This window comes from Mirounga leonina, unplaced genomic scaffold (assembly GCF_011800145.1).
Source record: "Mirounga leonina isolate KUSES-001 unplaced genomic scaffold, KU_Mleo_1.0 Mir_154, whole genome shotgun sequence".
NCBI lineage: Eukaryota > Metazoa > Chordata > Mammalia > Carnivora > Phocidae > Mirounga > Mirounga leonina.
In genome coordinates, this window is record NW_023270389.1 from 27,936,854 (window position 1) to 27,964,361 (window position 27,508).

The window sequence follows — 27,508 nt, forward strand, 5'->3', positions numbered from 1 at the left end:
AGCACTTTGCCCTCAATCTGAGTTTGGACGGACACACTGAGGCACCACGAAGCGACCCAAGATAGTGGGAGTCATAGAGGAGATGGAACCTAAAGTCCAGCTGCCTTGCCTCACCCGGCGGGGTGAGCCCTGCTGCATCCCGTGCCGCAGCGAGTGACCGGCAACACTGACCTATGTTGGTAAGCTGGCCCTTTGCGCTCAAGGACATGGAGAGTGCAGGGGGGGAAGGCAGCTCTGACTGGTCGTCGGATTCGGGCAGCCCACCAATGGTATGAGAGTGTCGCCTCTCCTTGGTCTCCTCCTGGGACTGAAGCTGGTACCTGCAGGACATAGCAGAAGGACTCAGTCTGCGCAGCTACAAAGTGCTATCAGAGGTCTGGCGGGTGTGGAGGTTCTCAACGCAGGACAAGGAGAAAAGCGGGGGAGCGGACAGAACTGCCTAAGGAGGGAACAAGACACGTGCTGACTCAGCATTTTCTCCCACACCATCAAGAGAGTCCTGAAGGACCAGCAGGTATCTCTATGGGCTATCATGAGGTGGGGACTGAAATGACAGAGGGGGCATGAGAGCCTCTACCCCGAAGCTCAGGGCAGAGCTTTGCGGCTCCCTATGTGGGCTTCCCAATCGCAGGAGATCTTCGCCTCAACGAAGAACTCAGTGATCACTGGGCTGTCCTGCTCTTGCCCACTGGAATGACCCCTGAGGCAGCCTGTCCTCCCTCTGACTTTGAGGAAAATTACAGGGAGGACGTTTGGTCAGGGTGGAGCTAGCACAGGCTGGGGCAGGTAGGTGAGGATTCCCGCATGCCGACTTGTTTCTCCTCTGTCACCAAGGAAGAACACTGGCCGTAAAGCTGACTCACACATCACATAAGCCTGGGTAGGGCGCTGGGTGGTCTATGCAAGGAACCGCACGCAAGTAACTCAGCTAAAGGGGACACTGAATTCATGACTGGGACTCAGGACAGGTCAAGGTACAGATTTTTATACCGACCAGGGAACCCAGATACAGGGAAGGGCAAACACATCGAAGGGTGGTTACCTGAGCCCTTTCTTGGGAAGAGTGTTCCGATCCCGCTGATTACTGCGCAGAAGAAGAAAAAGAGAAGCATGGGAGTCCATCTTAGAACCTCGAGTTTGGGATCATTGGTTTGCGGGACACGACACCTAACCCAGGACATCAAACTGTGGGCCCCTTTATCTCTATAAACAAAATAGGAAGATCTTTGCAGTCCGCCTCTGGGCTTGTAACTTGAGAGATTCACTTGAAATGCTGAGTGTTTCTCTCTGTTTGGGAATCAGGATGTGGCTAGCTATTTAAAAGGTCCTATTAAGGTGTGATATAAGAGAAACCAGTCTGGCCTTGAAAGCAAATGCTTTGGATGACACGTGAAACTAATTATGAAATCTCGGCTACGTCATTTAACGTCTGTGTACTGTTGGTGACCCCAGTGTACAATCATTACAGTGATAATGATAATAATAATAATAATGTATAAACATAGTAATTTAAAACTCCTTCTTATCTCACAGGGCTGTTGTGAAGCAAATAAAATTACCTAACAAAGGTGAAAAAAATGTTCAAAGTCACAATGAGACAATCAGATATGGGACCGTGTTACTGACGGCGAAAGGGACCAGAAGCACAGGGACGGACCCAGGCTCAGCTGTGTCTCTCTCCACCCACCTGTCCAATTGCCCAGTTCTGGGGCTTCCGCTCCAGGCCAGCTCTTCTGTCTCTTCCTCTGGGGGTGCAGCGGTGGGGGCAGGTGGGGTGGGGCCAGGAGTACTGCTGGGGAAGGCACTGGGCAGGCTCATTGGCATCTGGAGGGACTCCATGCTCCTGTGCAGGCCTGAGAGTTTGGGGTACATGCGGGTCTCTTTGGGGACACTGAAACCACTCATTAGCTCCAGGCCCTGGGAGAAGCTGGCTGAGTTAATATTGAGAATGGGTGCTGGACTGGGGGTGAAGCAAGAAGGAAGAGGGCTCCCGCTTGCTGAGCTTGTGGGATGCAGATCTGGGACCTTGGAAGCGTGGGCATCACTCGATGATGGCAGATCCAGACTGTTGGAGTTGACCTTGTCTAGGTTGGCTAGTGAGGGTGGCTTGACAAAGCTCTTAGCTGTGGCCCTGAGGGAAGTGAAAATTAAATGAAGTATTTAGAACCACAGAGTTCCAGAAGCGAGAGGCAGATTGGATCTCAGAGTACTCTTAGTCTTGTTTCCCCGTGTCTGGCTGTTTAAGCGCAGAGGCTTATTATCCCAATGCTGCGGTGAAATACGTTGGAAGGAAATCTGCTATCTGACTTGGGGTCCTTCAAGTCTTAGTGAGGGGGATGGCACATGCACATGGGAGACCCAGCGGATTTACAAACAAATGGATACATGTGTGTCAGTAGACAATAGTACAACCATTAGTACAAGTGCTGAAGACAGGTTAAGGGTTGATCGGGGAACAGAATAAATGAGGTGAGTTTTGAAAGAGGGAGAAGGAACTTGGCGTATCGGGGAGTGGGTAGGGGGGAGCCGTGCAAAGGCCCAGAGGCCAACAGTGGCTAGGCCATGCCTCGCTTAGTCTCAGGAGCACACGGATATGGAAAAGAGAGAGCAGACAGACGAGGAAGAAGCTGCCCAGTTTGGGTACCTGAGAGGGGTTGGTGGCAGCTCCGCTAACTTGGTGGCCGGGGGGTGGCTGGCTTGGTTCTTAGGAGTACTCTCTGGGGAGCCAATGCTCTTCAGGGAGATGTTGTCCGAGTCCAAGGCCACTGCCTTGGCTTTGGCTTTCTCCTTTTCCCGATCCGTCTGATTGACAGGGGCTGGAGTGGTCCGCCCGCTGGCCACCTTGGAAGGTTCCTTTAGTCGGGAGGGGGTAAGGGCCCCCTGCTTCGTGCTGAGGAGGCTGGGGTCAATACTGCTGCTAACAGGGCGAGGTCCCCCCCGGCCGCCGGTCACGCTCATAGAGCTCGACTTGGCTGGCCGGGGCAGGCTTCGGTACTGGATGTTGGAACGGGCACCGGGAGCCAGGAATCCGGGCTCCGCACTGTTGGACACATCCAGGCTAGTCTTACGTCCGTTCACGGGCTTGACGGGGATGCCTGAGGACTTCTGGATCTTGCTGAGAGTGGCTGAACCACCCGTCTGCATGACGGTGGCTGTGCCCGTGGTGGGCGGTGGCTTCTTGTAGCCGAAAGACCCCGAAGCGGAGGGGCGAGCGATGCCGGACGGAGGCTTCTTAGCGTCGCTCAGGCGGTCCCGGCCGGCGTCCGAAGAGGAGCGCTGCAGCCCCGTGTTCTTCACAGCAAGTTTACCCTTGTCGGCGGCCTTGCCTTCAGGTTTGCCTGCAAGAGGGCAGGAGAGGACGTGAGAGGAGCCGACACTGGCCAATATCTTGGCAGTATCCCGGCAAATCCTTTTCTTTCCCTCCGCGGGAGAAGGAAACATTGTCAACGTGCGTTAGAACATCGAGGCCTCAACACAGGGAAGCGGGTAGTACGTAAGCAGATGACATTTCTTGCCAGAGAGAAGGAGACCGGGGAGGAGTGGCCTCGGGGATTTGTTCGTTTTGCTTTTTGTTATTTTCTCCTTCTAGAGCAGGATATTCCATTTTGGTTGAAATGGCAGAGGCAACCACAAAGGTTATTAAGAAAGAAGTGCATCGAACAACTGGTCAAGGAAGAGAAAAAAGGAGGAGATGCACACAGAGTGTGGCCATACCTCCTGGTAAGTAGAGACTGGAGGGAAATGGGGACGAAGGCGGAAAGTTACCCAAGGGGCCAACTTTGGGAGCAATACCAATACAATTCTGATTTAATGTTTTCTTGGGACCTCCCTGGGAGGTCAAGCAAGTACCTTGTGAAGACAAGTACATAGGCCAATTGTCTTGGGAAGTGTTTGAAGGCGGGTCAAACTAGTCTCTGAACAGGGGCGCCTGGGTGGCTCAGTCGTTAGGCGTCTGCCTTCGGCTCAGGTCATGATCCCAGGGTCCTGGGATCAAGCCCCGCATCGGGCTCCCTGCTCGGTGGGGAGCCTGCTTCTCCCTCTCCCACTCCCCCTCTGCTTGTGTTCCCTCTCTCACTGTGTCTCTCTCTGTCAAATAGATAAATAAAATCTTTAAAAAAAACCCAAAAAACTAGTCTCTGAACATAACACACTCCCCTCCACTACCTCTTCTGAGCTGTATGATTTTGGCTCTGCCACTGAAACCCTTTGTGTTGTTATTTCTACAGTTGTCAAGTGGAGATAGTAACATCCATCTTCCCTAACTCACAGGACTGTTGTGAAGACCAGATCATACATATTAAAGCACTCTGCAAATGTCTGCCATCATCCTGTGGGCTAAGGACCGTTAAGAAGAGGAACAACCCAAGAAACAGGTCTCCGCCCTCGTCCCTTCCTTCACTCTGGCCTCACCTGCGACTTTGAGGGCGCTCTGGGCGGTGTGGGTGATGGGGGAAGTGACAGCCACTGGCGGGGTCTTGCCCTTCTTCAGGGAACCAGGGTGTCCCAGGCTCACAGGCTTTTTCAGTTCTCCAGCCTTGGATGAATCATCACAGCTCTCGGGCCGCTCTCTCCGCCACTTCGAAGTCCCGGGTTCCATCTTCAGGCTACCGCTGTCGTACTCCAGTTTTTTGGGGGCCTTCTCCTCTGACTCACTAAACCAGCTCAGCCCACTTTCGGCCAGTGAGCGCTTCTCTGAGTCTGTGCGGAGCTGAAGGAAGGAAGAGAAAAAGCAGAGTGGGATGCTCACTCGGGGATGGGAAAAAGGAGGTGGAGGGGATTGGTTTTGGTGGCTGGGTGGCCCTGCTCTTTCCCAAGCATGTCAACCCAGGGTTTCTACCTACACCTCTAGGGGGCTGGAGAAAAGACATCCTATGTATCTCAGGGCTATTTTTTTTTTCCTCTGGTTGGAATAACTCTTACACGCATCACTCCAAGTCAGCAAGGACACTAAATACAGGGGCTCCGAAGGCAACAGCTAATGTCTTAGGTGACTGGTTGGTAGCCTCAGGCTTCTTTGGGCCAGCTCTAAAAAGACCTGGCCAAAGGCACATGGGAACTAGTCCCACAGAGTGGGGGGCGGGGGCGGTGCGGTGCATGTGCAAACCCATCTGCCCCGTGGTTCATCATGAGAGGGTGGCCTGGGTGTTTGTAAATTCACATACCGCTACTGTGGAGTTCCTGCGAGAAGCAGTGGGAGTCGTTGGGAGGGAGTTGAGGGAGGAACTGGCATTGAACTCTTCTGAGCTGAGGTTGTCCGAGGCATCACTGAGCCCACTGCTGATGGAGCTGCTCTCATCCCAGCTGTAGGACAGGAGAGAAAAGTTAGCAGTTAAAACAGAAGTCAAGACAAGGAATAAAAGTGTCATATGCATGGAAGAATGGCTGTATTCCAGCATACAGACTGGCCAGGAGGAGAAAGCTTGAAGGTTAGTCCCGGGTTTGCCAGTAACTTGAAGTATAACTTGGCGGTGTTCTTTTATAAAAGGAAGAGAGTCTGTCTTTATCTGGCAAAGGAAGACGTTACATCTCCTCAACGGAAAGGGACACTGTAAAGACAAGGTAATTCTTGGATCAATCTAATTATACAATTTCCTCCCCCGATCGATGGTGTCCATCCTTATAGTTACCATGTCTTTGTTCATTTCTGGATGTGTTCTCCGGGTATTTTCCCTCTCTTCTTCAAAATTTTCCATACCTGGTAACAAGGGCCAGGAAAAGATTGATCTTTTCTAGGACCCCTAAGACCTGTCGTTTCTCATTGCTCCCCTGCTTATACAATCGCTGACCCTGGGATCGGGCTTTGCTTCCAAGCAGCATGGACTTCTCTGCAGATAAATGAACCACACTTAAGGTGTGGCCAAGCATAAGCGCCAAATTTGTGCTGAATGGTTTCCTTTTTCCGCCAATTGCTTGGAATATCAGATTTGTGGTATCTGGGAGAGACTGTTGAGCATCTGCATATGCAAGTCTTTCTATAAAGAACCCTAGTCCATATACTAAGTGAAATTAATACAGCCTCCATCTCTTTGGAGCTTGGACTCTACAACATTCCCTTGGATGTTCAACCTTGTGTTTAGCAACTTTTGCAGTTAGAAAGTTAATTCTTACCATCTGACCTAAATGGCCTCCTCTGCCTTGATACCAACTTCCTTTTGTTCTCTCCTTATTGGCTGTTCGCAAGTTTCTTCTTCACATTATTTTCTGAGTTCAAAATCTGTCTCCTAGAACCTTTTTTCAAAGGTCCTGTGTTCTACACCTTCCACTGTTTCTATTACTCCCTTCTGGACCCAAAAGTCCTTCAGATTTCACTCAAGTTTTAGAGCCCAAAACTCAACACGGACTTCAGGAAGACTGCAATATGAGAGCATTTGTTTGTGCCTGTAGGAATCATTCTCTAAATCCTTGCATCTGTGTTCACAGGTTTGTTTATCGGCTTTGCGTGTGTGAAGAATTAAGAGGCTAAAGATGTTTTTTGTGAATTAGCTGGTATCTGGAAAATTTTTCCTTTTAGATTTATTTTGAGTGTCAGATCATGGAACAAAAGTCAGACATACAAGCCATCTAAGTTCTTGGCCCAGATTTCAGCTGGCCTCCCCTTAATTTATTTGCTGGGAATAGGAAAGTGGGTGGTTTGGACATTTGGCTTGGTTGCTCTGGAGTGATTAATCCAAATACATTGAGAAAGAGCAAAGAAAGCATGGGGATTAGAACACACTACAGAGTGATTTCAATTTTATTACTAAGAAATACAGCCCTTATTAAAACAAGCAACCTCTTTTTTCCTCCACCCATGACATATATTAATCCTGCATTTATCTTGGGCTAAGATATCATAGCCCCCATTTTGTAGAGAAAGAATACTGAGGAGGAAAGATCAATTCTGGCTTTATGATCCTATCAGCTCTCCTGGGTCAAGATAAGATCTCTGGCAAGCAAACAAACAAACTATTCACAACATGTTCTTTTGGGTCAAAGACAGAGGAAGCCTGTAGCACTGAACCTTCCATCTGAGATTAATTATTGGTAATGAAGGTCTTGGAATGGAGAAAAGTCTTATGGACAGGCTCTTGCAAAAAAAAAAAGGGGCGGCTGCAGTCCACCAGTCAAAAAGAAACCAACTTTGCCCTACATTTATGGAAAGCCTAATAGCAAAATAAAGGAGGGGAGTGTATCGTCTCAGGGTTTCGGTCCTCTTTGCCCAAAAGACATTCCTGGGTCCCAACTCACAGACTCTTTTCCTAAAGTGAGAGAGTATCAGCCTAAAATTCTTGGGCAAGTTTGGCTAGAGGATTTAAAGATTTCCTAGGAAAATTCCTTTGCAGATTCTGGACAAAAGGAAAATTCTGTTGTCATTACCCAAGGGTTAAGCATGTCCACTGGAGATGCTATACTGGAGGGAGCATATTTTCCTTCTTTAAGACAAATATTAGGAAATAATGGATGCTATAGTCGAGACTCAAACATTACACGAAATTATAAAGGGAAAAAGAAAAAATGCCCCCTTTCTGCCCTCCCACTTTTACTTTTAAAGTAACCACTGTTAATAGTTTCTTGTGCTTCCTTCGAGAATATCCCCATGCTTCTGTGTTCTAGCTATTTGCTCTCTGGATCTGCCAAATAACTGACATCATGGGACCACACCTCATCATCTTGGTTCTCTTTCCCAGGCTCTTAAGTTAGAACCTCAGTCTTCCTCTTTGTTGGTTTACTTTCTTGTTTTAGTGAAGTACCTCTTCAAGGAGGTTTCTGAAAAAAGATGCTTGGGAAGCAAACGTGGTAAGATCTGACACATTATAAAATGTCTTTATTCTGTTTTGACATGTGAAATTTTGTCTAGCCATAGAAGTCTAAACTGAAAGTAATCTCCTCTCAGAATTTAAAGGCATTGCTCCATTGTTTGGCCTCTACTGTTGCCATTCTGATTCCTTGTCCTTAACATGTGACCTGTTTCTTTCTCTCTGGAAAGTTTTAGCATCTTCCCTGGTGTTCTAAAGTATCATTAATGATATGCCTTGGTGTGGGCTGATTTTTATCCATTGAGTTGGATACCTTCCTGGGCCTTTTTAACATAGAAATTTTCATGCATTATTCCTCTGATGACTTTCTCCTCTCCATTTTTCAGTTCTCTCTTCTAGAATGTCTATTATTCAGATGATAGATTTTGAGGCTGATACTCTGATCATCTTATTATTGTCCAACATTACATATATTTGTTTTTTAACTCTACTTTTTGGGCAGTGGCCTCAATTTTACCTTTAGTTGCCTCCATTAAAATTTTCATTTCTGCTATCATATTTAAAATTTTAAGGGTACTTTAAAAACAGTATATTGTTCTTTCTTTTAAGGATGCAATCTCTTAACTCTCAAAGATATTCATTCACTCATTTATTTGGAGGGGCAGGTTTAAAATCTCTTTATACAGTTTTTGGTTCCAAGTAGCTTTTGTCTGTTTGTATTGGTGAGGCTTGCAGGTGACAGACCCTTCTTAGTTGTCAGATGATCCTTGGCTATTTGCGCATAGGTAAGACTGGAACACCTGTTATAGGTTATTTAGAAGCTTTGTGTACGTTGGTGGGACTTAATCAATTACGGTTTCAGTATAGGGAGATGTGATTGGACTTATTCATTTGAGTTTTTTCTCTTGCGGGGGGTCAGATTTTCTAGAGATGAATCTTCCAAACTCCTGACTGGAGTTGCCTTTTGGGAAGTAGCAAAGGAGAGGATCTCAGAGTCTAAGTATTTCTTATATAAATTGTAAACCAATCCTCCTGTTTTTAGTTTCATCTCTTCCCCCACTATGGGTACCTGGTGTCACCAATTACCAAGCTTTTCGAGGGTTCTGGGCTGCAAACACAGTGGCTGTGCAGCTTTTCTCACTACTGGTTTAGGATTCAGCTTTAAGTCGGTTAAATCAGCTCACACGTGCAATTCTGATTTCCGGCTTCCCCAGATTTTGTGGCTATTATCTCTTCCTTCTCCTATTCTTTGTCCTTGGGGTGTTAAGACTTAAGGAATAAAGAACCCTCCCCCCTCTGTCTTCTCTGCACTGGGAACAGCTCTCCTGCCACAGCCCGTCATCCCCTGAAAATATCCACCTGTGCCAAGTTCGTCTAAAGCCACAGGGGACACTGACAGGTGACAGCCTCAGCAGCTCGGCAGCCCCTCGTCCCCTGACCTCACTTATTCCCACCTGCAGCTTCCAAACCAGCGCCATTTCAAGGGACATCCACACAGCAGCCAAGTTCACTGGGGCTGGGGCTGGGGCTGGGGCTGGGGCTGCCATGGTAGGGGCGGCTGGCTCTGGGGCTGGAATTGGGACTGTGTTTGGGAGCCTCATCATTGGTTAAGCCGAGAACCCCTCCCTGAAGCAACAGCTGTTCTCCTACACCATTCTGGGCATTGCCCTCTTGGAGGCCCTGTAGCTCTTTTGCCTGATGGTGGCCTTTCTCATCCTCTTTGCCACGTGAAGGAGCCAGCTCCACCTCCCTTAGGTCTTTCTCCCGTATCTTATCTGCCCTGCATGTTCTTTTTCCTATACCTCCCCAGGCAGCCTGGGGAAAGTGGTTGGCTTTGGATTTGACAGAGGGAAGACAAATAATGTATTAATAAGAAAAGAAAAGGAAAGAAAAAAGAAAAGAAAAAAATGAAACTCTAAACCCTTTATGATCATTTTACCCTTGTGAAATAGTGAAATACATTAAACTAATGCTACAAGCAGCTTAAATATGGCACCAAGGGGTACCTGGGTGGCTCAGTTGGTTGGGCGTCTGCCTTCGGCTTGGGTCGTAATCTCCAGGTCCTGGAATTGAACCCCGCATCGGGCTCCCTGCTCAGTGGGGGGGGTCTGCTTCTCCCTATCCCTCTGCCCTTCCCCTGCTTGTGCGTTGTCTCTTTCGTATACATAAATAAACTCTTTAAAAATAAATAAATAATTATGGCAGCAAAACAATAAACAAAGAGGAGGGCAAGGCTCAGAGCTTGGGAGGGCTACTACAGCTGTTATTTGGCACAAATAATCTCTCTTCGCTTGCTCTAAGCTGGGTTTTTCAATCTCCTTTCTACTTCTCTTTAAATTTGTTTCTCATATAGATCTCAGGTGCAGAAAAGAGGGCTGGGCAGCAACAAGCTAGGTCTAAATTTACTAGAAAAACAGAACATAGAAAAGTTAATATTCGTTTATAATCCAACCTACTTACAAATCCAGATCACCATCACCAACAGGCAACTGATGCAAAAAAGAAATGTTCTCTTATACATTTGCACCATTTACTTTGCATGGTGTGAAAGTGTTCATTCTGGGAAGGCTGTTAGAGGAATAATGACACTTTACCATTTTCATCCACCCTCGGAATAGAAGAGAAAAATAAGTTGGAATAAACATATGAGAGATTAAGTCAGATATAAACAAGAAGATGAAAATGACTCTTGTCAAGGGATATTTCTAAAGTACTGGAACAGGTTATAGCAATAAATTAAAGATTTTTCTCAGCAGGATATTCATTTTCTCGTTTACCGATCGCCTCATATCCTTTAATCCTCCCTCCAAATCTCAAACTTCTCATTTCCGGTTTACCTGAAAAGTATCAGTTTTTTTCCCCCTGTCACTTTATCAATAACTTCAGTATGGCTTTAACTCTTTTTTCTTTTCTTCCCTCCTCAAGAGGTCCGCTAATTGTGCGACCATTTGCCTCTCAAATCTTTTTTTCTTCTATATTTCTCCTGCTTTTGCTCTGGTTCAGAGCTAATGTCCCCTCACCCAAACCACAGTAAAAGCCTTCTTACCGACCCCACTGTCTATAAATTCTCCCTCCTTCCAACACACTGAATATAATCAGAAGCCTAATCACCCATAAGTGTAGCACTTCCCAAGCCTTCATTAGCTCCTCATTGCTGATATAATAAAATCAAAATTCTAAGGCCCACTGTTCAAGATTATCCACGAGCCATCATTAATATAGGGTAGTAATTAAGAGCACAGATGTTATAGCCAGACTATCTGAATTCAAGTCCTATATACTCTGCCTTGGGTTAAATTAAATTTCAACTTGGCAAACATTCATTGAGCTCCTGGCATTTATACGACAGTCTCAGTTGTATGGGCATTTAAAATGAGTGACTATCAGAACAAGCTCACAATCCAAGGGTGGAAGAAGACATATACATGAAATGAATACCATATATGAAGTATAGACAACATACATAAGAGGATTCAGAGGAAGGAATGATTTAATTTTCCAACAAAACCCAGAAATACGACTTTGCCATGGTAGGATACAGATAAACACAATGCTCATCTCCTTTACCCTAGTCCCACCCTGCTCCAAATTGTTATGTCTTCTAGGATTCCTATTAGGTGACCAGCTGTCTCACCTAATTTCTTTTTGGAAGTACAGGCCTGACTTATCATCACTGTGCAATCATCTGTGTCCTGCTGAAGATTCTGGAGTCCTGGCAATATTATGGGGACTTGACGACAATGTACATAAACCCTACCTACTTTCCATGGGTTTCTCCCTAGCTCTGCATTTTGAAATTCTACCTTTCTTCAATGCCCAGATCAAACCAAGTTTTCTATGAGGCTTTCCATGATCCTCCTTGCCAGAAGAAATCTCATTCTCTTTTATGTACACTGGACTGTATTTCCCTGAGGGGCAGGATTGAGTCTCATTCATCTTTGTACCTCTCATACTGTATCTTGTACATAGTGGGCTTGTACACACTTGCAGACTTGAACTCCTGGTTTCTGTGAATGTAGGAATGCATAAACTCAGGGAAGGGGTTGTGATTTTGGAACTGCTTCTTACATAGTCTCCAAGAATGATTAGTAGTTTGTTTCTAAGAAATCCTGGTTTCAGAGGGAATTTATATACATTCTTTTTTTTTTTTTAAGAACTTCCAATTCTCTGCTTAAGTTCTCCATCTATTCAATATAATTCACCTTTTCTACTAGACCCTTAAAAATGTTTATAGAAAGCATTTTACATGGGGCGCCTGGGTGGCTCAGATGGTTAAGCGTCTGCCTTCGGCTCAGGTCATGATCCCAGGGTCCTGGGATCGAGTCTCACATCAGGCTCCCTGCTCCTTGGAAGCCTGCTTCTCCCTCTGCCTCTCTCTGTCTCTGTCTCTCATGAATAAATAATAAAATCTTAAAAAAAAAAAAAAAGCATTTTACAATATTGTCTGTTAATTCCAACATCTGGGTCATCTGTAGGTCTGCTTCTATTGACTATTTTTTCTCTCAGTTATATTTCCTGCCTCTTCATGAGTCTTATAACTTTTTATCATATGCCAGATGTATGTGAACAAAGAACGGCAATACATATACCTAGAAAAGGACACGCCCCTTCCTCTGTCAGGCTGTTAGGATTGAGAGCTGAGCCAGTCTTATCTGTAGCAGAGCTAGGTCTGGGCTTTGTTGTCTCTTTGGTTAAAGTCGGTGCACCACTGGTTTCAAATGTATTGAGGGTAGGATCAAGATCGTCTCAGTGGGGCTTGGGATCTGACCATAGTGAGACTCCAGATATCTCTCTATATACTTTATAGCCCAGCCACCAGCTTTTGGGGCTGCTGTGGAGTCCTCTTTACTCTTGGTGGGTGGCTTCTATATACTCAGTGAAGGGCCATTGTGCTTTGAAGGGGTCTTTTTCTATCCTCCTGCCTTGCTCTCAAATTTCTCTGTAGTGTGTTACTGCTAGGTACTCAATGAATGCTCTCTGTACACTGGGTAGGGAGGAGGGTGTCTTTCTCATCGTTCTGCCCTGCCCTGCGCTATCAACTTGCTGCCACTGTACGTATTAAGCAAAGTCCTCATGGGGAAAGAATGAGGGGTGGGTGGGTACAGTATCTGCTCTGGGATTTAGTTTCCTTATACCAGCCAACATGCAGCGTTCAAACGTTTTATATGACGTTGAGCTACTTTCTCCTTATTCTCACCTACAGTAGGCTTTCCCCTCCTGCTGCTGTGCCTCCAGAATGAAAGCGGCCATGCATTCTTTTCTCTCCTAGCAAGGGCTCGGACCCTTCTGGAATTTAGTTCAATTTGAATACTTCGCATTCTTAGATATTTAATTGTTTGTTTTCTCAGTTAGGTTTGTTCTTTATCCAGCTTATTCTTGTTATTTGGGTGGGAGTGCTTGTACTGTGACACTATACCATTCCTTTCAATAAATCAGCTTCTTGAGCGCTAATTCATCACATCTTCCATCCAGGGCTGTAAGAATAGCAACAGATTCCTCTTTCTGTTCTCTTGCCCACTTCCTAGCACTGATACCACAGTCTTAGAGATACTTTGGTGCACCCCATCTCCTCTGTAGGATGAAAAGGAGGCCTGTGAGGAGGCCAGCTCAACTGAACACTGTTCTGTTTGTGTCTGTGCAGACACAAGGCAATGCACGGGGCAGGGAACACTCCTCCCCTCTGGGAAAAGCACCAACACTAACGTAGCTCTTGGCTAGGACTGGCCACCCCTCCCAGACTTCTCTCACACAGTCTGCTCCCCATACTTCAGGTCCAGCCATTCCGCAGTGAACAGCCAAGGGAGCCTGCAGGCAGCCGGAGGGCCAAGGGTGTGGGCTAGCTAGCGGGAAGGGTGGACTAGCTTGTGACTACATAGGAAAAAATCCTCATTGCTTCTCTAGCACAGCCTGGTCCTTAAAAGTCAGACTTGAATACTGAATCGTTATTTGTCCAGAATATATATGCCTGGTGAGTCAGTTAACAAATTTTCCGGACTACTTACCACTTAGTGGATAAGAGCTCTGTACACAGAAGCTGACTTTCTCCTCTGAAAGTGGAGAAATATCTATAATAGGCTAGTTTTAAGAAATGGGATTTCGGGATGATTATTTTTACTCTCAGGCAGAGTTTACGGAATTGGAAGCCTAAGATTATATCCCAAGGAGACACTTAGGACTTCTTGCTCTCCCATCTAGGAAAAGAAGGGCAGTGCTTCACCATCTAAACTGGAAACAGGCTCCAAGACAGCAGGAAGCTGTTTGACCACAGTGTACCCAACTTCTGGGAACTAAATCACCAACTACTTATAAAAAGAAGCCAGAGTTAGACTTGGGAGGCTTTTCAGTCTCCATCACTGTACCAACAAGGGTGGACTGTATTCTTTTTTTTTTTTTTTTTTTAAGATTTTATTTAGAGTGAGAGAGAGCATGAGAGGGGAGAGGGGCAGAGGGAGAAGCAGACTCCCCACTGAGTGGGGAGCCCGATGTGGGACTCGATCCTGGGACTCCAGGATCACGACCTGAGCTGAAGGCAGTCGCTTAACCAACTGAGTCACCCAGGCACCCTGGACTGTATTCTATGAGACACACAAACGTCAAATGGAGCAGAGGCGGAAAGGTCATCAATAGTCACAACTCTTGATACCGTCTCACTTGCTGGAGTTGATGGACAGTGGCCTAGGTCAGGCAGTTAAATAGGAAACAGTGACTAATGGTAAGACAAAGTGTAGATTAGACTTGAGGTCTGATGGCAATCTGACAGTCAAGATGGGTGAGAGATTTAGAGGAAGAGGGGGGAGCGGGGAGAAGAAGCAAATGTGACAACCCTGGCTCTAGGTTCCCTAAGAGCCAGGATGGCTATGGATCAACACAAAAGGAATATTTTGAGATTATAAGTGCTTTAGATAATGCTGCCATTGGATGGTTCTGCAGCCAAGAGTATTTCATGACATCTGCCCCTGAAGCTGAAGTTACTCTTAGTACTTCAAGGGGACAGGGAACAGAGTATATTAAGTTTGGTCTAGGATCAGTCCAAGATAGAGTTAAACACATAAAGAGACTCAAAATTAATCTGTCCTCCTGGGGAGGTTAACTTTATGGCTAGAAATGGGACAGGCTGACTTCCAAGAGTATATACTTCTATGGACCAGAATACATTCTGGATACTTGCTCTCGTCTTTACTATTATCATTAAAGATTTATTTATTTATTTGAGAGAGAGAGAGAGAGAGAGGGAGAAAGGGAAGGAGGGAGGGAGAGAGTAAGTGGGGGGAGGGGCAGAGGGAGAGGAAGAGAATCTCAAGCACACTGCCCACTGAGTGTGCAGCCTGTGAGTGCTGAGCCTGACACGGGGCTGGATCCCATAACCCATGATGAGATCATGACCTGCTTGCTCTCATCTTAAAAATTTCCATAACTTCCTTGGACTAAACCAGCAACCAGGTTAGAGTTTAGATACAGGTTTCCTTGCTTGTAACCTCAAGAATACTTTTGCCTTCTAGGAGTATTCCTAGGTTAAACCATATGAAATCGTCCGTTTTGTAGGTAAAAAATGGTTAAACATGGATACTTTCATACAGTTCAACATCACATATGTTTATGTTCATGTTTGGCCTATGCTTCAGCACTTGTCTGCTACGGAAGTGTAGTAGTGGATTCTAAACTCTTTTTTTTTTTTTTTTTTTTTAATTTTACTTATTGGGGCACCTGGGTGGTTCAGTCATTGAGCGTCTGCCTTCGGCTCGGGTCACAATCCCGGAGTCCTGGGATCGAACCCCGCGTCGGGCTCCCTGCTCGGCGGGAAGCCTACTTCTCCCTCCTCCACTCCCCCTGCTTGTGTTCCCTCTCTCACTGTGCCTCTCTCTGTCAAATAAATAAAATCTAAAAAAAAAAAAAAAAAAAAAGATTTTATTTATTTATTTGACAGAGACACAGCGAGAGAGGAAACACAAGCAGGGGGAGTGGGAGAGGGAGAAGCAGGCCTCCCACAATGGAGCAGGGAGCCCGACGTGGGCTCGATCCCAGGACTCTGGGATCATGACCCGAGCCGAAGGCAGACGCTCAACGACTGAGCCACCCAGGGGCCCCTCTAAACTCTCAATAGGAGGAAAACCTAACAGGAAGAAATGGAGTCAAATGACAGAAATGATAACCTTTCCTGACCTAAGCCTTGTCTGGTACATCTGAACAAGGGAACACATTCTGAACTCTACTCAAGCCGAAGTTCCCAATATATCCCATTCTTCATCTTTTATACTTTCTTCAGGCCCATTCCTGGAGGTGAGCCATTCAGCTGATAGCCAGCTCAGGCTTCCCCAAAGGTCACTCAGCCAGCCATGGAAATGTGGGTTCCTAATGAGAGAAGTAGTCAGTGATATTCCATCTTTGGTCCCTATAGCAAGTGGACTCACTTGCTCTCCTTTGTTAACAAGGTGGTAATCTTCTAGATCTGTGTAACATGGTAGTTCCTGGCCTTACGTGGCTCCTGAGCACTTGAACCACGGCTAGCCCAAATTGAGATGTATAGTAGGACTTCAAAGATTTAGTACCAGATTTCAAATGCTTAGTATGAAAAAAGATTATAATGCATCTTGCTAATAACTTTATATTACATACTAAAATAACATTTTAGATATATTGGGTTAAATAAAACATGTTGTTGTAATTGATTTCACCTGTTTTACTTTTTAAAATGTCTCTACTAGAAACATTTAAATTACATATGTGACTTGCATCTTTGGAAAGCGCTGTCCTAAACAGGAAACTTTTGGTCAATGAAATGTCAGCTTTGAAGAGCTGGAGTTTATGAGTTGCTGCAGCAATTACAGTTGATCCATGACCTGGGAAAGCTATGGTGTGCAGTTAAACTTCAGCTTATCCATCCCTTGATGGCACCAAATGTGGTAGAATTGTTGGATGCATGAATTGAATTATCAGCCACAGTCCCCAGAGAACCTTCGAGAGGTTAAGGAGAAGTGATTTAAAAAACAGAAAAAGATAATGGAAGAGTCAGAATGTAATTGGGCAATTTTGTGATGTTCAGTTTTGCAAATGAATCAAGGCCATGTAGAGAAACCAACATTCTACTCAAGTACCGCCAAGGTTCTCAAAGTCGGTAACCTTTCCCGCTCCCCACCCCCACGTGGCCTCAGAGCACTCCAAGAGCAAGGGGGAGTACAGTGTCTGCTTCGTTACATGTCTGTGGTTTGGCAGAGACCACGGCAAGCTAGCCTGATCTGGCCAACAAAGCCAGGCAATGGGAGGAAAGGATGAATTGCACAGAGTGAGAGATTTAGAGGAAGAGGGGGGAGCAGGGAGAAGAAGCCAATGTAAATTTTTTGAGCTAAGGGTTTGCCAAGTCAAGGGTAAAGATCACCTAGAAGAAGGGATTCTTTTTTTTAAGATTTTTTTTAAATTTATTTATTTGACAGAGAGAGAGAGAGACAGCCAGAGAGGGAACACAAGCAGAGAAGTGGGAGAGGGAGGAGCAGGCTTCCCGCCGAGCAGGGAGCCCGATGCGGGGCTCGATCCCAGGACCCTGGGCTCATGACCTGAGCCGAAGGCAGACGCTTAACGACTGAGCCACCCAGGCGCCCCTAGAAGAAGGGATTCTAAAGAACAAGGAAACCAGAGTCTGATATGAAATTGGAGGATATGTACAATTAGGAAAATTTATTTGGCCTCCTTGATATTTTGGCAGTCAGCTCACACCAGGATCCCAGTGCATAAGAAAACTAATGGTTTCAGCAACTTATTAAGACACTTCCTAAATTCCAGTTTGAATCACAGAACTTTCTGACTAATTTTGTTCAACTCTCAAATTCTGTGAATGACTATAAGCTGGCGACCCAAAATTCAGATTTAATTCCTATAGATTAGCTCACACGATACTATTGGCATCACTGAAAAATCAGGAAATAGCACAACTTTGGAGCCTTAATACCACAAAGTTTGAAGATATTTCTTGGAGATCAAAGCCAGCTGATATAAAAAGCCAAGGAAATTAGGCCCCAATGCCCTACTGTACCTTGGCCATTCTGTAAAATTCAGAAATCACATATTTCCACTGTTGTCTTTTTCTTTTAAGTCACTCAGCTCATAATTTCTACAGTGACTGCCAACGTTCCCTGTGGCATCTAGAAATGGGATAATGTAAATAAACACAAGGCTGCTATCCCACCAAGCATATGAAACATCACCCTGATGTGCTCACTGAGAGAGGACTTCTGTTATTTCTGATGATGCCTGATGTAACAGAGAAGTGAGAAAACTGTCTGCTCAGCCCCAGTTCTAGCCCACCTCAACTCTTGCTCAAGTTGTAGCCATCACTGGCACGTCTGCCTGAGCTCACTCTCCTTTCCTACGAGGCCTAAGGTTTTTGAGTGGTGGCAATAAAATCACAGGCCCAGTCCTAAGCAGAACCCCATTTTGGTTAAAATCAAGCTATGTTTTTCTTTCATACACACCCTCTGCCTAAATCTGTACATATGTTATCTGACCAGGGACAAGAATGCTTTGAGAGAGAACTTGCCTACCAGCATCGAGTCCTTAATTGGTCTGGAGAAAGGAATGCCCTTGTAGTTACATACAAAATTCTGTGCAATTTTCTGGACTTGGATCATACTTTCAGATTCTCAAATGTCTATGGCCTAGAAAAAAAATTTTTTTAATTATCATCTTGCCTCATAACACCATGCTTCAAGCACCGCCTTCTTGATTCTGGCATTTAATCTTTGCTCTAAAGTTATGAGAGTTTCTTAAGCCTAGACCATTGTTATAGACCAAATTGTGTCCCCCCCCCCCCCCCCCAAATCTTTAAAGGGAAGACATAACTCCCAATGACTACATTTGGGGATAGAGCCTTTAGGGAGGTCATTAAGGTTCCATGAAGTCATTAGGGTGGAGACCTAATCTGACAGGATTGGTATCCTTAGGAGAAGAGGAAGAGACACCAGAGAGCTCTTCCTGTGTGTGCACACAGAGGAAAGCTCACGCAGAGACACTGAGAGAAGATGACTGTCTACAAGCCCTGAAGAGAGGTTTGACGAGAAACCAAACCTGACAGCATCTCAATCTTGTAATTTTAGCCTTCAGAACTGTGAGAAAATAAGTTTCTGTTGTTTAAGTCTCCCAGTCTTTGGTATTTTGTCAAAGCAGCCTGGGCAGACTAATATAACCATTAAGTGATAAAAACTAGCTTTTTTATTTATACATCAATACCCCCACCACCAGTAGACCACAATGGACGCTGACCACCTCCCTCATTCAGACTGGTTTCCCATTCAGAGATTTACTAACATTAAGCTTTTGATCATAAGACCACAGCTGAAATAAAATACCCAAATCCATCAGCTAGGCTCAGGAGAAGCTACGGACTGAGAAAATCAAGAGTCAAGCAAAGTGGAAGGAATTATTGCTTTGATTTGGCAGCAAAATAATCCTGGAGAAATTCCACCTTTCTATGATGCAATCAGGTCCTTAGTGTGCCCCTCTGATGACACGATGCACAGCTATTCAGCCCAGCAAACAGCGTGTATAGCACTCTGTGGGACAAAATGGATGCAATTGGATTAGAGGTACCAATGTATTTTATTGGGATCTTAATGCGGGAAAGGGTAATTGCAGGGTAGTGGGCAAGAGACAGAAGTGAGACTAGAAGGGGAAGACATGAGAGACTGTTCCAGAGGTGTGGTTTAGTTAAATCTCTGCCATGTCAGCTGGCAGGGCCAGAGCAAAGGCGGGGGGGGGGGGGGGGGGAAGAGCAGAAAGTTGAGCTGTTTAACGGGAGTCTCCTTAATTAGGACCAACTGTGGGTGAGGAATGCTGAGTCGGCTGGCCACAATTTGTTTGAGTTTTCTCTAGTTTCAGAGATTTCCCTTTTTGCCTGCCTCCAGCCTTCCCCCTCCTCTACTGTTTTCACAGGGGTAGGGGTGAAAAAACAAGGCACCTTCCTCTTTCTTTCAAATGTGTCCAAAGGAGGAAATTTAAATCCTCCACCGAGTGAAAGGTAACTGGGAATCTCTCTCAAGAAAAGGGGAACGTTCTCTGGGGTGCCATCAAATTCACCTTCAAAGAAGCAGCAGCTGCCCTTTGGGGCAGGCTCTGGAATACTGAATATGTACCTCCATTTCCACTGTGATTTATCACCAGAGTTCAACTCGTTTGTCTTAGCCTCCATTTCCCCATGTATCAACAGGTAGTTCAGCGCCTATGAAGCAAAACGTCTGGAAAGTTGAACATCGGGGGGAATAATTTTGATTCTTTTTTTTTTTTTTAAAGATTGTATTTATTTATTTGACAGAGAGAGACACCGCGAGAGAGGGAACACAAGCAAGGGGAGTGGGAGAGGGATAAGCAGACCTCCCACCAAGCAGGGAGCCTGATGCGGGGCTCGATCCCAGGACCCTGGGCTCATGACCTGAGCCGAAAGCAGACGCTTAACGACTGAGCCACCCAGGCGCCCAGGAATAATTTTGATTCTTAACTTGGGCAAAAAACCTATCTTGACAAAAACTAAAAAGTCACAAAATTAAAATGTCAATGGATAAAAGCAATCTTAATTGGAGTGTCTATGTTTTTATCAGAGAGTCTGAAGGAGGCTCTAAGAATAGTCAGCTGAGTATTGTTTGGAACCAACATTTCCTTTTCTTCCCCAAACCATCAGAGATGTCCCATCTCATAGGTTTTTGGAAAGGGATGAAGATCATATTTGACTTAAAATTTCATAAGATACTTCCTGTTTCCTCCCCACTTCTCACCCATATTCTTCCTGAGGCCTTTCTTAGGAGTCTCTCACACAATTCCCAAATCCCTGGCTAACTGAAAGGAAATGATCCAACAGTGTCTGCATTTCTGCATTTTCTTGAAAGCAGTAAGGAATTAAGAGATAACTGACAATATTCTGAAAAGTTGGAAAGGTTCACATGAAATGCCTAGAGCAGGCCTTGGCAAGTTCTTCCTGTCAAGGACCAGATAGTAAATAATTTAGGCTTTAAGGGCCATATGGTGTCTGTTGCAATGGCTTATCTCTGCCCCTGTAGCAGGAAAGCAACCACGGAGAGTATGTGAACAAACATGAAGGCAGCTATGTTCCAAAATAACTATTTACGGACAATGAAATTTGAATTTTACGTCATTTTCATGTGCCACAAAATATTACTCTTCTTTTGATTTCCCCCCCCCCCCAATCACTTGAAAATATGAAAACCATTCTTAGCTTTTTGGGCCATGTAAAAACAGGCAGTGGACCAGATCTAGCCCAGAAGGTCAAAGTCTGCTGACCGCCGGGCTGGACCAAACTACAGACGAAAAGGAAGAGAAATAAGAATCCCTCAACTGACAAGTCCTGGACCAAATTTTGGACAAAGAAGGACCTCCATTTTTATTCCCTTAGTGCCCTTCAGATCTAACCTGCTCAGTTCACAAGTCAAAACCAGATTCTTCTACCAGCACTACTACTGGCTAGGTTTTGACTCAGGAAATAAAAAGGGGTGGGGAGTACGTGGGGAGTAAGAGGCAGGAGAGGACAATAAAAGGGAAAAGAAGAGATACTAGTACCGTGTGCACCTCATTGCCAATCCTCCACTGGAATCAGATGGGATTCAAACATATTTGCAGCTTTTACGATGATTTATGAGGGACTGACAGAAGCAAAAGCCTTTTGTCGTTAGAAACGCAAATCCTGCTACAGAGGCAGGTTGGAAGAAGTCATATAGAGTGCCTATGACCTGTGTAAGGTTGTGTTACCATCGTGGCCTCAGAGCAAAGCCCCTGATATTAACAAGCTGCCACTCATCTTCACATCTCAAATCACCCTGTTAGCTTACAGTGAGAATCAAAAGAGGTGAAAAAAGATAGGACTCAGGCCTTAAATTCAGACTACTAGGCTAACGAATCGGTGCAACCCTGAGCAGTTTCTGGCAGCTCCGAAAGATTCAGGCCAGACTGCTGGTGTGAAATGCTGAGCTGGCAATAAACACCTCTGGCCTGTAAGCTACTCTCTCTTCGTGGACTGAGGCTTCCCACCACAAACCAAATGAACTGCCAGGCGTTCCCTCTGAACACATCACTCCCCCGTTTTTTGACTTCTTTGTATCACATTCAATCTTCACACTCCATTCCCTGGCCTTCCATTATCACCTTTTTTTTTCTTTTACTCTATTAAATAAAAAGTCCACTTTATACTTTGAGTTCCACAGAAACTGAAATCATCTTTTTTCTAATCACCGAGCCTCGGTCAAAAATCCTGACTCAAAATCGAGGGCTTATGTGCCACCCAAATGTTCTGCCTGTGATTACCCTAATGCCATCCACATTTAATCTACACAAGAACATAACAAGGAACATTAAAAAGGAAAGCCAGCAAAACAGAAATAAACACACATTCCAAATCCTAAAACCTAGAGAGAAAAGTATTGGACCCTGATTCGTCGTGTCTGCCCACTTACATACTATCATGCCGAGCTAGCATACTGCTTAGAGGGACCGACCTGCCAGGGAGCCTTATCAATTTGTTACGGTGGGTCAGAGGTGGGATGGGGGAGTGGGGGGGAGCTTAACCAGTGCCTCCATCGGCACCGTGGGGTCATTATCTTCTGAGAAATAGCTACGAGAAGGTAGGAGAACTTAAGGGCAGGCTTCATAACTGACCATTTCTTAGTCTGTGTGGATTCAATGGTAAAGATTTCCATTGTAGCCAAGCCATCATGTCAGCGTCTGAGCCTGCTTCGTGAGAAGCTGCTGTTCATTTAGTCAGCGTGGGATCTGAGTCGACATTAGCTACTCCTTAGACCCGCCCAGTCAAACGTAACCAACGTAAGGTCTGTCTTGCTGGACAAACGTGTAGCAGTGACCTGTACGTAAGCAGAGGAAAGTCTGAAGTTTTACTAAAGAGTCATGGTTTTCTGGAAGACAACTAATTTAGGAACCTGAGAGGACAACCAAACAATGCTAATGAACACTCACAGTCTTTGCATCATACCCTCCAACTTCGGAAATGCTGAAACCCAGGGGATGGTCTCCAGTCTGTGGAGTCAATACAGCTCTCTAGCTCACTCACTTGTTTGTTACCTGTCCATAAGCTTGCATCAAATCAAAGTGGTGACCCCACTCTTCTACTACTGTAAGCACTGTGGAAATCCGAAGAGTGCTTCTTTCTTCGCTTTTATTTTTTGTTTTGTTGTTGTTGTTGTTGTTTTTAAGTAGGCTCCATGCCGAGCATGGAACCCAATGTGGGGCTTGAACTCACGACCCTGAGATCAAGACCTGAGCTGAGATCGAGAGCCGGATGCTTAATGGACTGGAGCTACACAGGCGCCCCCAAAACAGTGTTTCTTAAAAGGCATCTTTAATATGCTGCCTTTTATGCTGATCCTGTGGTACTTGCTTTTGTCAGAAGGGAATGCATTTTACATTATTGCCTAGTGGAGATGCCAGATTTGTGCTGATCCATGCACATACTCTAATCTTATTTTTCTTTGTGAATACCACCAAATCATTATGAAAACAATAGTCACTGTGTGCCCAGTACTTAAATATGTATACCAAGCACTTTGCTGGCATTTCATTTACTCTTCCTATTAACCCTGAGTTCAATATTATTTCCATCTTACCTCTAGGAGAGCTAAAACTTAAGACAGGTAAAGTTACATGCCCAAGCTCCCATAGCAAGTGAAGAAACAGAGCCAGTTTAATATTAGGATCTGTCTGACTCTAAAGACTCTGTTTTTAATATATTGTTTTTATTATATAGTATAGTATACTATAAATATTTCCATGATGAGAGAGAGAACTGAAGTTCGGGGTGGTCGCAGAATAGCAAAAGTAAATTAGGCATTTACTCAGATCACTAGGGAAACCACTTGGCATTATTTGGCAGCTTTCCAAATGATGTTCCACTGGAGGGCGAGTATCCTTTATGCATCTCGAGGGGCTCTTTGCACAAAAAGGTGGTCTCCAGGTCACATGTAATTTGTGTCTGCTCCATCCCTTCTACACTGCATCTCAACAGTCACTGAAGTTTGGGACTGAGAATGGTGACAAAGAAATGGGTTAGTTCCTAGACGTCCAAAGCCTGCAAACCAAAACAGAATCTGCCTGAAGGAGTGACAGGCTCCTGGTCCACTAAAGGGAGGGGCTTTAGCAAAAAGAAGAACGTAGGATAGTCTAACTGGACAGAAACCTTTCATATTTGTCCAAGCTGACTCTTACAGATTACAAAGGCAAACTTCTTTAACATGAGCACCACCAAATAAAATCTCAGCGCTGCAAGGCTGGAATAGAACGGGTAAAAATGGATCATTGTTGAGGCAGCAGAAGAGTGGGAGAAGAGCCAGCGGCGAATGATAACTGACTTAGTAGCACTTGGTCGGTAGGGCGCTCTTTTAGGGGCACTCCATTCCAGCATCTTTCCCCTCTAGAAAAACCCAGCCAGGACTCTCCCTGGCCCTTGAAGATGAAGTTCAATCTTCTGGATGTTGTTTTGCAAAGAAAGTCTCTGTAACCCATGGGTAAGAATCAGAGTGAGGAGAGGGGGAAATGCTGGATGGACCCCCCAAGTGGGGCCACTTTATGGAGTCTTCTGGGTCCAACAGGGCACCCTGTGGCCTGGGGCGGGAAGGGAGAGGCAGGGGCCAACCTACAGATGGTGCAGCCCAGGGCCTTCCGTAGGGCCACAGAATTGGCTGTGTCATCTCTAGAACTCCCCTTACACCCCCACATATCACGGCTAGGCTGGCCAAGTGGCACTATGATGCTTCCTCCCATCTGGGGCATGAGCCAGTCTTCAGAGTCGAAGTTGTCAACGCCATGGCCCCTCACAGCTTAGGCTTTGGGGTCAACAGCACCAACTGCTCGCTTCCACCCCACCAGAGGAAGTCCTGCCACTGGCTCCCTCTCCCCTTGTCTATCAACATCCACTGACTGCCAGTTGGTCTTCTTGGCACTGAGGTCTGTACCCCACCTGGCATTTTTCCTTCAGGTGCTCATCTTAGATGCTGATGGGAAGTCCAGAGGCTTATTTAGGGAGTGGCCCTGTTTGGGTAGATGGGTCTGTGCTAAAAAGTAGACAGCAATGGGGAGAGCCTGGCAGGCTCTGTTGGTGGAACGTGGGACTCTTTATCTGGGGGTTGTGTGTTTCAGCCCTACGTTGGGTATAGAGCTTATCTGAAAATAAAATCTTTTTTTTTTTTTAAGATTTTATTTATTTATTTGAGAGAGAGAGAGAGTGAGAGAGCACAAGAGGGGGGAGCGGGAGAGGGAGGAGCAGACTCCCCACTGAGCAGGGAGCCCGATGCGGGACTCAATCCTGGGACTCCAGGATCATGACCTGAGCCGAAGGCAGTCGCTTAACCAACTGAGCCACCCAGGCGCCCCTAAAATCTTTTTTTTTTAAAGCTTTTTTAAAAAAAGATTTTATTTATTTATTTGACAGAGAGAGACACAGCGAGAGAGGAACACAAGCAGGGGATGTGACTGAGCCACCCAGGTGCCCCTGAAAAGAAAATCTATAAAAAAAAGGAAGTAGATAGCGATGGAGTAGGGCCCAGGCTAGACTTGAGTATGAGGGCAGTTAGAGACCCCTTCCTTATGCAGAAGAGCTTGTTCACCCAATCTTGCCAAAACCACAGCCCTGCAAGCACTGGACATCTCCAAGTTCAAGAGGACATGTTCCTCTCTCGTGCTTTGCTGGATGAAAATGAAATCAGAATTGTTTCTTAGGTTAATGGGAGATTCTCCAAAATCAGCTGATTTTGGAGAACGTCATTTCATTACAGCACTGAAGATGGAGTATATACTATGAACCACAGTGTTGTATCATCTCTATTCCAAGACAGAGGATCAAATATAGAAACTGAAAGAAACCTCTAAAAACTCTTCCCCTTTAGAGATCTTGAGGAGGAGCTGCTTTTTCAGGTATTCAATGGAGTATGTGACACGGAAGTCAAGCCCGAAGGGCAGGTTGTTGAACAGGGAGATAATTGCTTTTTTGCCGATGACATCCTGGTGGCTAAGAACTAATAGTGTTGCATTGCTTGGTGTGACAGTGGTGCTTTTATGGAGAGCTCACCTTAACATCCTCTTATGCCACACCTACGACTATTATTGTAACTACAGAAGGAAACCTTTGGGGGTCAAGTAAGAATCATTTACTGATCAATCACAAAGATCGCCAAAGTAGAAAAGAAAAAAAGGGAAGAATTTTTCATTAGTTCCATGCCTTTTTTCCAACTCCCTGGAGAAGGATTAAGTATAAAAAAAATATCGGATGTGTTGGAAAAGAAACCTGTTAGTCTGAAGAAAGAATTTTTCTTCAGGATGAAAATGCAGAGATTTTCTACATATTCAGTCAGGTGAATGCAAACTACTGACTGAAAAATGAAGCAGCAGGAAGTGGGGATTCTGAGGCATTATGAATCAGAATGTTTTGGAGAGTCTGTTCTGTTTGGCAGCCACCCAGGACATCATTAGCCAGGGAGGTCAAATGTTTAGTTATCAAATGTAGAGGCCCTTGAGATACTTCTTGGGCCCCGTGTGGACATCTTGAAGAGAGACATGAAATAATATGAAGAGCTGATAAAATGGTTTTGTTTCAGAATTAACAACGAGATGTATGAAGTGTTCGGAGAACTAAGCTTTTTAAATGCCTGAAAATATGATTACAGTGCTTTAATTTAGATAAACTCTATAAAAACACATGAAAACTGAAGATTTAAATACTTTTATGCAGGCTCTGCATATACCCATATTTGTGCATTTTCCCCTTCATTTTCAGTCTGTTCCTTGGAACATCTTAACCCTTAGAAACAACCTTTAGCTCTTATGAGGCTACTTTTTCATGGTGGACCTATTCTGCCTACGCTTTATAATAAAAAAACAAACAAAACCCCCAAAACTTTCCTTCTAGGAGACTCTTCCCCATTTTAGGCATCAGGAGTGAGCTCCCTCTAATAATTTCACCTTCCAGGTACTTCCCCCCCACCCCACACAGAGGAACTCACGGGTCTAGTACATTAGTTGCCAAATCTCACCATGCACACCACCATGATTCTTGTATTATAGGCTCTAAAGAAAATAAACTAAGAATTCAAATAATTGCTGAGCCTGCATTTGACCATAGAAACCAGAGTAGTTTCTACTCTGTACCACAACTGATAGCCAATCATTACTGCCCCATTAAAAAATAATGACAAGGGGCGCCTGGGGTCGAGCCCTGCATCGGGCTTCCTGCTCAGCGGGAAGCCTGCTTCTCCCTCTCCCACTCCCCCTGCTTGTGTTCCCTCTCTCGCTGTCTCTCTCTGTCAAATAAATAAATAAAAATCTTAAAAAAAAAAAAGACAAAAACTAAGTTAAGCTATAAGTAAGTATATCCTTCCCCCATCTTATGTTTTTTTAAAAATGTTTTTATGCAAAAGATTTCATTTTTATTTTACTAGGGTAAGAGGTTTTGTGTGTGTGTTGTGTGTATGTCAATTCTTTCTAGTATTGCTGAAAACAACTGAAGTATGTTACGTGCAAAATGTCAACTGGGCACAGTTAAGCCGCCAACTCTTGATCTCAGAGTTGTGAGTTCTAGCCCTGCAATGGGCTCCATGCTGGGAATGGAGCCGACTTTAAAAAAAAAAAAAAAAAAAAAGGCAACTAGGCAATATGTAGGCAAGGTACTAAGTTACAGTTGTCTTTACGTTGAATTCTCATTACCGATGTCTAAAGGCACTAGTTTCTCTAAAGTTTTATCTTTTTTTTTTTTTTAAAGATTTTATTTATTTATTTGACAG

The 27,508-nt window shown here is 44.9% G+C and overlaps 1 protein-coding gene and 1 pseudogene across 3 annotated transcripts in view; one reads left to right on the forward strand and one right to left on the reverse strand.

Moving 5' to 3' along the window:
• Window positions 1-27,508, reverse strand: part of NAV1 (neuron navigator 1) — a 244,790-nt gene that overhangs the window by 29,290 nt on the left and 187,992 nt on the right. For all 3 annotated transcript variants that reach the window (XM_035010343.1, XM_035010341.1, XM_035010342.1), the window contains 6 exons: window positions 5,163-5,301; window positions 4,411-4,708; window positions 2,645-3,338; window positions 1,688-2,131; window positions 1,043-1,084; window positions 172-320 (listed from right to left, as the gene is read on the reverse strand). In XM_035010343.1, the coding sequence (XP_034866234.1) occupies window positions 172-320; window positions 1,043-1,084; window positions 1,688-2,131; window positions 2,645-3,338; window positions 4,411-4,708; window positions 5,163-5,301 (1,766 nt within the window). The remainder of the gene's footprint in view (window positions 1-171; window positions 321-1,042; window positions 1,085-1,687; window positions 2,132-2,644; window positions 3,339-4,410; window positions 4,709-5,162; window positions 5,302-27,508) is intronic.
• LOC118013742 lies at window positions 8,798-9,467 on the forward strand (annotated as a pseudogene).